The 11358-nt window shown below is 48.8% G+C and overlaps 1 protein-coding gene across 2 annotated transcripts; it reads right to left on the reverse strand.

The window, feature by feature from the left end:
• Positions 1-225: 225 nt before the first annotated feature.
• Positions 226-8923, reverse strand: DACT1 (dishevelled binding antagonist of beta catenin 1). 2 transcript variants are annotated; one of them, XM_047079758.1, is made up of 4 exons: positions 8579-8923; positions 6244-6376; positions 5346-5501; positions 226-2003 (listed from the first exon to the last, which is right to left on the reverse strand). In XM_047079758.1, the coding sequence occupies exons 1-4, from the start codon at positions 8921-8923 to the stop codon at positions 226-228; spliced, it is 2412 nt and encodes an 803-aa protein (XP_046935714.1). The 2 variants fall into 2 exon arrangements, with proteins under 2 accessions (XP_046935714.1, XP_046935713.1); XM_047079757.1 differs by having other exon boundaries at positions 226-2114.
• Positions 8924-11358: the final 2435 nt, after the last annotated feature.

Below are 11358 nucleotides of genomic sequence, written 5' to 3' on the forward strand. Positions count from 1 at the left end.
ATCACCACCAGCAAAACTCAGTATTTACTCCTAACCAGCAAAACATTCTTTACCTTCCATTAAAGGCACTAGTGTCCCTACATGATGAAGACGAGACATAATTTACCTCAACAAAAGGAAAAGCATTCCAGGGAACTGTCACACAGAAAAAGAAGCCGCCACCTTGCTCCTGGGTGACTAGACAACAGCCCATCCTCCCCCCCGCCCCCCCCCCCATGATGTCCCTCAAACGGTCGTCATCAGTTTCAGGGAGCCGGACCGAAAGCGGAGGATCTTCTTCTTGAGGTTATGGGAAGCCTTGATTTTGACAAAGGTTTTCGTGGGGTTGCCGTGGAGGTCTGGGCCTGCGACCGCCTGGATGGGGAGAGTCTGCACGAACTGGGACCAGATGAGGCCCCCGCTCTCCTCGGAGTCACTGGAGCTCGTGCTGTCGCCCGCGAACTCCCCCTCGCTCACGCTGGACTCGCTGTCCCCGAAGCAGTTGGTGGTGTAGTTGCTGCGCTCGTCCTCGCTGGTGTCCAGCACGGTGGAGTGGAAGAGCGACTCGCACTCGGCCGAGTACTCCGAGTCGCTGGCCACGTACGCGTAGGGGCTGGCGTAGGGCAGCGGCACGGCGGCGGGGTACAGCCCCACGTGCTCGCGCCGGCCGCGCCGCGACCGCCGCAGGGCCTCTTCCAGGGACACCTCCGCGGCCGAGCGCCAGCGCCGCGAGTCGGTTCGCTTGTGCTTGGGCTTGGCCACCAGCGCCTCCCGGCCGTGGCCGTGCGCCCTGGCCGCCCCCGCCCTGTGGCCCCCAGCCAGCGGCCGGCTGGGGAGGCCCGCCTCGGGCTGGCCGCCCCCGCCCTTCCTGCCCCGCGACGAGGCCTTCCTGAGCTTCTTATTTGTATCCACGTCGTCGGGGAACCGGCCCTTCTTGCCGGCCGCGCGGCTCTTCTCCCTCACGGCGGGCAGCGCGCCGTCCGGCCCGTGGAGGGCCTGGGCCCGGTGCTTCGGGCCGCAGCCCCGCGGCCCGGCCGCCGTCCGGGGGCCGCGATGGGGCCGGCCGCCGGGCTGCGGGCCCGGGCCCGACTGCGCCTTCACGGGGGGCGCTTCCTCCAGGCTCTGCGAAGAGGAGCCCTCGCTCTTGAAATCCAGCGCGGGCCGCTCCTCCACCGCGAAAGCCGCGGCCAGCAGCGCCGCGGGGGCGACAGGGGGCGCTGCCGGAGGGGCGGGCGGCAGGCCGCCTTTCTGGGGCACCTTTTTCAGCGGCTGCCCAGCTTTGTTCTCCTGCGGCGGGGCCGGGCCCCTCCCAGGGCTCTCCTTCGGGGAGGCAGCGAGGACCTGAATGCTGTCTCTGGGGGAGTCCCCCGTCACTGCGGCGGGCCCCCGAGCGTGTTCCTGCGAAGCTGGCTTGGCATTCTTGGGCAGATGCTTACTTGGAAGTTCAGCGGCAGCGCCCTCCGGCGGGGACAACCTCTTGCTTTCCAGTGGTTCTGCCTTTGAGTCTTTGGACCACGGCTTCGGCGGGGAGAACGTCCCGCTGTCCAAAGAAGGGACTCCGCCAGGGGGCAAAAGCACCTGTTTAGGATTCTTAAGGTTCCCGCCGTTGCCCTGTAAGACGCCCCCGGTCACTCTGACACAAACGCTCCCGTTCCTCAGAAGCCCCTTCGTGGGGTCAGCGTTCACACTGGTTCTTGGTTTGTTGGTCCTTACGGGGTGTGTTTTTTTCTGGACCAGGCTCAGAATGTAGCCGTCCATTTTCTTACTGGACGAAGGATGGGGAGCAGACCACAAACTGCTTGGAGATGGTAAGGAAGCGGCTGTCTTGATGGCGTCCAGCTCAGATCCATCACAGATGTCACCGGCATGGTTACCAAGCCTCTCCTCTTCCCTCAGAGGGTTGCCCGTCAGGCAAAGGAGAAACATGGGGCTCTGCACGGCCACGGCGTGAAGCGGACTGGGATAGCGATACACATCGTTCCCGTTTTTAGACACCAGATCACACTGGTACTTGGGATGCACATCTGCAATGACACCAAGGGAATTAAATTGTGATGTAGAGGGGGAACGGCAAACCGCCCCTGAGGCCTGGTCTTCGCAGCGGCCTTCTTTGTATTCCAACCGTCCTATGAGATCTGAAAAACATTTAAAGGATACACTCTGAAGAACTGAATCGGTCAGCACCAGCTTGACTCAGGCCAATTTCTACGAAAACACACTCACGGGGGGAGAGAGAGAATGCTAAAGGATCAACAACTATTCCTACAAGCTGTTCTAGTTCTGTTTTGTGTGTGTGTGGTTTTTTTTTAATGTTTGTTTATTTTTGAGAGAGAGAGAGAGAGAGCGGGGGAGGGGCAGAGAGAAAGGGAGACAGAATCGAAACAGGTTCCAGGCTCCAGGCTGTCAGCACAGAGCCCAACGCGGGGTTCCAAGTCACGAACCATGACATCATGACCTGAGCCAAAGTCAGAGGCTTAACTGACTGAGCCACCCAGGCGCCCCTTTTTTAAAAAGAATTTTTTTAATGTTTATTTATTTTTTAGAGAGAGAGAGAGAGAGAGAGCGAGAGAGCAAGCTGCTCTACAGCCCATACTACTGGATGAGGGAAACAAATATTTAACAAAGATATTTGTAACAAGACATGATACATCCTCCATCCTCCGAGGGAAAAATATTCAGCCATTAAAACTCCTTTCAAACTATTGAATAATATGGGGATATGCTTTAAAGGTTAGTGAAAAGCATGATATAATACCAGACTATGATTACGATTTTAGCCAGACTATATATGTGAAGAAAGTCTGAGATGAAGCACCCCAAGATGCCAATAGCACTGCAGTGTAGTGAGAAAGCAAGTGAGATTTACTTTCTTCTTCATTTTCTATTTTCTAAATTGTCAGTAAGTATGCACTGCATTTATAACTAGGAAAAAAAAACCCTTATTTTTTGAGTCATTCTTTCTCTGGGCCCTCTGTGTTCTATTCTTGGTTTCCTTTTGAAATACTGCAGATAAACTGTACTTTCTCTGAGCTTTCTTGTCATATATATTTTTTTAGGCTCAATTCTTAATGACACATGTTCGAGTATTACTGTCAGTTGAAAGGTCAAAGAAACTGATCAAATTTCACTGGAGAGTAACCAAACGTAAATAATTATCACTTTATATTTTTAAGAATGACACTAAAAAATAAGGCAATATTTTTTAATTTTTTTTTTTACATTTATTTATTTTTGAGACACAGAGAGACAGAGCACAAGTGGGAAGGTGCAGAGAGAGAAGGAGACAGAATCTGAAGCAGGCTCCAGGCTCTGAGCTGTCAGAACAGAGCCTGACGTGGGGCTCGAACTCACTGGCCGTGAGATCATGACCTGAGCCGAAGTTGGACTCTCAACCAACTGAGCCACCCAGGCGCCCCAATAAGGCAATATTTTTAACTGGGAAGGAATTCTTGATACGGTTTTAAGAGATTGAGCTGTTGTATTAATGAATAAATTTTCACATCTCAAAAATGTAAATGCCAAAATACAATGAAATCAAGCTTTCTTGCTGAGTTAAATGATTTTGATGTCTTTCCTTGGTGACTGTTGTAAATATCAAATCCCTTTAATGAACTTAGAGAAAATCAAAGTTTTTATCACTACTTAAGATATCCTGTATTATATTTATTCACTCAAATATTGAAAACTTACTATGTGCCGGATTCTGTGTAAATTATTTAAGTTAAGGGAAAGCTCCATGACCTTCGATGATAATTAGAAGTCCTGGGGAAAAATACAGTCTGGACCCAGTAATGATACGATTCATTTGTAAAGCAAAGATTATTATAATATAAAATGTGCTGTGTCCCTACCCCCCACCTCCACTCCCAATAGCTTATGGCAACAAGGAGAAGAAACCTTTCTAGCTAATATCGTTGCTCATCTTTCCTCCTCTACTACCATATACTCGCCCTACTTAAAGCATTGCCCTACATTTACCCACGCTTTACTATTCTGTCCCTTTTCCCAACTTACAGTTAAGGAACAAGACCGACATCTCAGTCTCCAAGGCCCAGTACAACTGTCTCAATTATGTGAAGATGTGGCATTTGGGAGATCAGGAGTCTGTCTTCAAAGAAAACCTATACCAAACGCCTTTAATGGGTTTTAAAGTTTCCCTCTGAAACCAGATCTGCAGAGTGAAGGGGAGCAATTACCAATGAACTTGAGGCCTAGACACTCTAGATAACACAGATGTGTGCTTCCCCAAATGATTGCTGCTGACAGCACAGTGTACAAACTCAAAGACACCAGCCACTTAGCAGCCTCAGTTGTTTGGCGTTATGTTTGCATTGCTTGGATCTCAAAAGTTCAGCCTTACACCCAAGTGGAGAACACAGACAAACCAAGAGTGCAGTGACTTGTGCTATAGCACCTACAGCTCTCCATATCCTCTCTGCTCTTCTGAGGAATCACAGTAAAGCAAAACTAAGAAAGGAGTCCCAAGTTTCAGCAACAATTCTGCCATTCAGAAAATGAGGAGCCCCTAGAGAACTGTTTTATAAAACCAAATTCCTCCTCTGTTCAATGAGAAGGTTGAACACAGAAATTTCTGAATTCCTAGTGTGGTGGGAAAACATGGACCTGACAACTGGTCCTGAGCTTGAATCCTGCCTCTGCCACTCACTAGTATATTAACCTTAAACAATGAACCTGTTAATTAACCTAACTAGACCTCATTTTTCTGACATACAAATGGGAGCTAACAAGACTTGCACACCCTGCAGAACTACTGGGAGGATTCAAAGGAGATAAATATATGCAGAGCATCCAGTACGTGTTTGACACATAGTGGAAATGCAGAAACTTCCAATACCGACAATAGCATGACTCTCTCCTGAGGTCACTCCAAGGATAGCCCAAAGTGGAAACAATGGCACACGGCCTACAGGAATCTCATCCCACCCACCTCCTAAAAGAAAAGACAAGCTGCCATCACGCAAGACATTCTGGAGAATGTGGAGGGACCACTGCTCCCTGAAGTGCCAAGCAGCCTGACAGACGTATTTAACTTACTGTAAGCTTTAGCTTTAAATGATTATAAAAAAAGAGATCCAAAGTGGCTTTCCAAAGAAATACAAACAAGTCAAACTCACAGCAAAGGCTCATAAACAGAGCTCAAGACCTGTAATATTAGGACAGGATTTCTAAAGAGAAGCTGTCTTGCTACCATCACAATATAAAGCTATGTCATGAAACGTAGCAAGTTGGTGAACTTCTGTGACCTTTTGTTTTTCTGTCAGTAGAAGGGGTTAAAGCTAGATAACCGTTAAGGGCCTTTCACCTTTTCCAGCTAAAAATGTCTATCAATTCTAAAAAAGTCTTACCTGCAGATTTGGGGCAACCATCTGAGATAGTCAAGGTTGCCTCCAAGGGGCTGCAAAAGCAGGTGCTGGAATGACAACTGGATAAACACTCACTGAAGACCGAGTTAGAGGAATTGGAAAGGGATCCTGAAGCCCCATCACTCAGCTCATAAAACCCTACAAATAAAAACACCATTTGGAATTAAGATCATGTCAAGCAATAGCATACATTTGTGTTTAAAAGGAAAAGGGTTAATCATCTAGAAAAGGTAGGAAGGGGACACTTTGGTGGGGTGGGGAGCGATTCTGGTTCACTGGATTTAGTGTGAATTTCAAGTTTTATTTCAAGTAATCCTTAGGAAAAGGCAAAGAGCCCATATCTATGGATACATTTCAAAGCTACTCTCACCCTCAAACTGACTTGCCTTTTTGACCCCACCTTTAAAGATGTGCAAGGAAAGAGACTTAGATCTGTCAAAGCCCCAACTTTATCATGAATGTTTCAGAAAGAATAATTTGAAGAAAAAAATCTATTTAAGGAGCCAAATGGCTTAAAAGAAGAAGAAGAAGAAGAAGAAAAAAAAAAAACTTTTGAAGTGGTCTCAGGAAGTTGAAGTGTGACTAATTTTCTAGCCCAGTTCTGACTTTCTCAAGTTTCAAAGGAGGACTGCTCTTCCAGAAATTTGAATAGAAGCTTTTATTTTTAAACTCAGGAGACTCCAGTCAGATCAATCTCATTATTAAAAATTTGGTCATCTGGTTTTATTTCCCTCTCATACAACTGAATGGCAGACTGCTTTTTTTTTATTCTCTCTGCACTAGAAACAAACTCCATTGCCTTTTGCAGGTCTGGGAAAGTTAAACAGTGGAATGAAGTAGAACTCAAGTGCAGAATTCTGTCCTAGTGTCACACACTCACCTGAGCTGGGCCGACTGTCTGTCTCCAGGTGCTCTTCAGATGTCTTTTCTACATCCAGTCTCAGGTCACTTATCTGCTTGTCAAGTTCTTGCAACTGATTCAACAAACCAGCATCTCTTCTCCTCAAACAATTCTGATTGGGGGGTGGGGGGGGGGTGGAAATGAACACATGTTGGTGACAAAGAATCAGAAAGTCTGCTCTAAGTACTCAAATTGCCATTTGGAAAGTTCACTAAATCTTCCAAAACCAAAATTTTTACTGGATGACCTGAAATTAAAAAAAACAAAAAAACACAAAAAACAAACAAAACAAAAAAAAACTTCAAGAATATGTCCTATGTTTCATTTCACTTTCTTTCATTGTGCGGTGCTATAAAGTTTCTTCATAAAAACAAGACTTGCTTTTTGTTTCAACTTATACAAACTCACTCTGTATAGGTTAAGGATAAGAAAACACAACGAGATTCTTTTAAATCCTCTATGTACACCCAATTTCTTGCAAAACAGTGCTTCACAGCAGACTCTTTAATTTGAAGTCAGAGTGTAACAGATTCCCTCCAATACACTATACCCTTACTTAGGTGAGATTTTCTGGCCAAATGTCCTGCAGAGTTTTGTCTTCTATTAGTTGCTTTGTGGGGTTTAATCAGTCTTAGGGCCTTTGAAAGTGAGAAACGAATACTAATAGCCAGTGCCAAGTATAATGTGAGCTAGCAAAATCCAAAACCCTCAAGGGAAGGTCCATCAAGATTTGAACTCAACTCAGGTTTCCAAAGATGACAGATATGTAGTGCTAACTCACACTGCCACCTAGTGCTTCCTATTGCTGGAAAAGCAAAAGGACCAAAAAGGCATCTGGTTCAAATCGCGAATGCCAAGTCTACACATGAAAATAGTACCACAAACACTGACTGGACTGAAATTCTCCTGACATGCTGCCTCGCTCCCCTCCAGGGGACAACAGGAATGTGCCACTCACAATCTTGAGATTCGTGAAGACAAAAAGGGGCTATTGTAAAAGACAATGCACAAAAATGTCAATGACAAGGCATCACCAGCAAGAATGGAGTCAAACCAATGTTACATGCACATCTGGTCGGCGACCAAAGAAAAGGTAAAATGCCAAATAGGTATTGTACAAAGCAGGATCCATCCTTGAAAAGCAGATGTAACAGGAGTATCTATTCCTCCTGTCTGTCCTTTGATTTAAAAAGCTTGTAGACAAAAACCTTATATGCCTTTTTACTACAATGAGTTTCTTCAGGAGAAATGAACCAAAGTAAAAGTACTGTGATGCTGAGAGACAGAGAGGGAGAGACTGGAGAGAGAAAAATTATCTGAAAAGAGAGAATACAAGAAACCCTTTGACAAATAACCACACGGCATCACTATGTTCGCTGTTGTAGGAGGAGGGACATTATCTAGCATGCGTCTAGTTTCAGACCGTATCACATGGCCAAAAAAAAGATTTTTTTTTTCCTCTGTTTTCAAAACTACATTTTTGAGGTCACTGTAACAAAGCTGCCGCCATTATTCTGAGGCGGGGTCAAAAGCTGTTCATCAATACATTAAGCGCCAAAGTTCTTTTCCTTCCCCGTTAATGAAGATGGCACAGGATGGCTGGCTGAGACGCTGACGGAAATCCAGCAAGATAAACGCTTCTTAAGAGCAGGTTCTCTCTTCCTCCCCCTCCACCACCAGTCACATAAAATATGAGAGGACGGGGCACTTTGCCCAGCCAAATTTCTATCATTTGCATCTGTGTTAGCTGCTTCATACAAAGGGCTTCTATATGAAATTAAGCAGCAGCCCGGGCAAAAGCTGGCATGCGGGGGAGAGCCCTGGGAGTGGCAGGGCGCCCTACGTGCGCTTCCGCGTAATCGTAAAATTCTGCATTGGACAGTTAACCTCGCCACAAGCCCCCTCCTCGGCTTTTGTCCCTTCTCGGCGGGAGGACACGAAGCTAAGACCTCCAAAAGATAGGGTATTTTAAAGGAGGGTTTGCAAACATTCGGGGAGAGGGGCGTTGCATTCGTCGAAGTGGAGAGATTTGAAGGTTACAACCAGGCGACTCCAAGAATCCCGAAGGCAGAGCGGGAGGGAAGGGCTGCCACCCCTCCCGGCAATCCGCGCGGGGTCGCCAGCCCCTCACCTGACACAAAGCGGGGACACGCCAGGAACGCGTGGGCGACGGCGGCCCACGCAGGAATGGGGGTCCTGGAACGTGAAGCGGCTCCCCGGCCAGAGGCGCCCTCGCGCCCACCCCCAGGCCACCTGCCCGAACCCCAGTCCCCGTGCAGGGACAGCCGTGCCCCTTCCTCCAGGCACCGCTTACCAACTGCTTCCGCAGCAGCAAGATATTCTCTTCCAAGAACTTCTCCTCCAGGCGGCTGCGCTGCGCCGCCTCCCCCGGCAGCTCCCCAGCGCGGGGCGCAGCGCTCCCCGCGCCCCCGGCGCCACGCAGGGCACCCCGGACCAGCAGCTCCTGGCGCTGGCGCAGGTACTCCAGCTCCGCCAGCCCGGCCAGCGTGGCCTCCTGCCGCTCCCGGGTGCGCTGCCGCTCCGTGTCCGCCTCGCCCTTCTCCCGCCAGCGCCCCTCGGGCTCCGCCGCGCGCGGCTCGCCCCGGGCCGGCGCCTGCGGCTCCAGCTCCCTCGCCGTCCCGGCCGCACTCGGCTTCATGGCCCCCACCCCTGCAGGAGCGCCCGTCACCGCAGCCGGGCCGCCCGGGCGGAGGAGCGGGCGCTAGGGCTGCGGCCGGGGGCTCATGCCGCCCCCGAGTCGGGGCGCAGCGACGGGGCGACGGCCAGAAGCGCCCGGGACCCGCTCGCGGCCGCGGGCTGCAGCCGTCCGGGCCCGGGCGGCGCCGTCCGCTGTCGCCGCGCGTCCCTCGCCGCGGCCCCGCAGCTGATAACGCCCTGCTCGGCGCTACGTCACGCGCGGCGGCCCGGCAAACCCCCGCCTGGCGCCCGCCTCCCCGCGCCGGCCCCTCCGCTCCGAGGCCCGCTCCCCCAGGCTTCCCCCTCTCCTGTCAGGGGCGCCGCTGGCGCTCAGCGCCGGCCTCCTCCTCGCTAGGCCCTCCCCGCTCCTCCCTCTCTCCTCCCCCGCTCTTCCCGCGGGCCTCCTCGCCCTCTTTTCGGGTTTACTGCACCCAATTTTTTGCCTCGCTCCTTATTGGTTCTTTTCCCCTCGCACAAAGCAAGGGGCGAGCGCCTCGAGCCCCAGCATCCTGTTACAGTCGGCCTCGCAGGCAGGGTCGCGAAGGGACGCGGCAGTTGGGCTCCCCAGAGAACTTTCTGAAACTCGACCGAGTTGCAGCACACAATCTTAACCCTTTCCCCCCACGTCCACTGTTCACATCCACTCACACTGATTTCGCTTTCTTTCACCTTGCCGAGCAAGGTACTGAGAGTGCATTCAAAGACCATTTCTTTGGCTCCGCTTTGTAAAGACAGGCAATACCCAAAGCACAGTGCAACATCGTTCTAAAACTGTCTCAGTCTTAGTTTTGTTGCTGTTTTATCTTTTCACGAAAATTAGGCAGGAGGATGTCGCTGTAAAGCCAGGGGTTGCATCAATTCTTTCTCAAGCCTGGGGTTTAATGTGTGTGCGCGCGCGCGCCTGCGCGCTTTGGTTTTTGTTTGGGCTTTTTATTGTTGTTATTTGCTATCTTGGGCAAACACAAGAGCTCAGACTCCGAAATCAGGCTGTGTGAATGTGAATCCTGTTCCAGCCTTGACTAGCTGTGCAAACAAGTTACTTCGCCTCTCTATGCCTCTCTTTCCCCAACCGTAAAATGGAGCTACTAACAGAACCTGCCTGTTCTAAGAATTACATTATATAAGTAATATACTGTTGTAAGTATAAGTAATGTACATTACTGTTATAAGTAATATACATTATATAATATGTATTTGTGGGGCGGGGTGAGCGTGTGCGTTTACAACGTGGCAAGCTGGTAGATAGTAAGGATTATGAGTTGTGGCTCCCCCCCCCCACTCCAGAGAGACCTATAAACTTGCCCCCTGAAGTAGCATTTGTGGTATGGTCACCTCTGTCCCTCTTGGGACACTGGTCACAGGGAATTTCAGTGGGATAGAGAGGTCTGGAAATGCCACTAGCTGGCTTGTCTATGGAAAAGCAACGTATCTGTTTTAAAAAGCAATACATCAAAAAGCCTCATAAATTAAATCCAACAAGTTACAATCTGCTGAAGTTCAGGCAAAGTGCTGTGTGAAGGAATGCATCCTATATCATTATTTCAGACTCGAACACCGCTGCCCAGCTGCCCCTTCTACCCTGTGTGGTCTAACCCTCCCTCCAAGATCAGTTCACTTCCCTCTTCTGCACTCTGGTTAATTGCAGGAATATCTGATTCTTACCAAATGCTATTTGTTTGGTTATTTATCTGGGTGTGTAGACACATATCTATGTATGTAGGGTTTTATGTGTATTTCTTCTCTCCAATTATGTTATAAAAATTGCCTGAAGGCAGAGACTGTTTTAATACCCTCTTAGTATTACCGTACTCAAAACAGTGCCTTGCAAGGATCCAACTGATGTTCTCTAGAGACTCAAAAAAAATGGAGGTTCATTGTAAATTGTTTCTACCTTAACATACTATCTAAATTAATAGCACCCATTTAATCTCTGCGACAAGTAGAATCAACTCAATACTTACTAAAAACAAAACAAAACAAAAATACAAAAGTTCCCTTGCCACCCTCCACTGACCTCTCCATTGCTGTCCCTCACAGACATAAAAGAAACTATAACTACAACCATGATTCATAATTAACAAGGTTGTTTATCAGGTCTAAAAACAGAATTCTGTTCAAGTGTTCATCAGCATACAAAATCACTTCTATTCAGGTCACCTCTTCTTTATGCCAACTGTGTGCCACTTTTCTCGGTAACACAGGAACTAATTTTCTTCCATAACTTCAGTGAGGCGCTGAGGAATAATGACAGATCCTGCATGCCAAAGGCCACTCACCCACGTCCTCATCATTGTCTCATTCTATTAATTTCTAAGCAAGCTTCCTGCTTTCTAGCTCTGGATTAGATTCCTTTTGGCTGGGTGGAGTCTATTATTGTGGCCTGGGTTATGTCACACA

The sequence above is a fragment of the Lynx rufus genome, unplaced genomic scaffold (genome assembly GCF_022079265.1).
Source record: "Lynx rufus isolate CCGP_SWC_20201006 ecotype Redwood Valley unplaced genomic scaffold, mLynRuf1.p SCAF_17, whole genome shotgun sequence".
Lineage (NCBI taxonomy): Eukaryota > Metazoa > Chordata > Mammalia > Carnivora > Felidae > Lynx > Lynx rufus.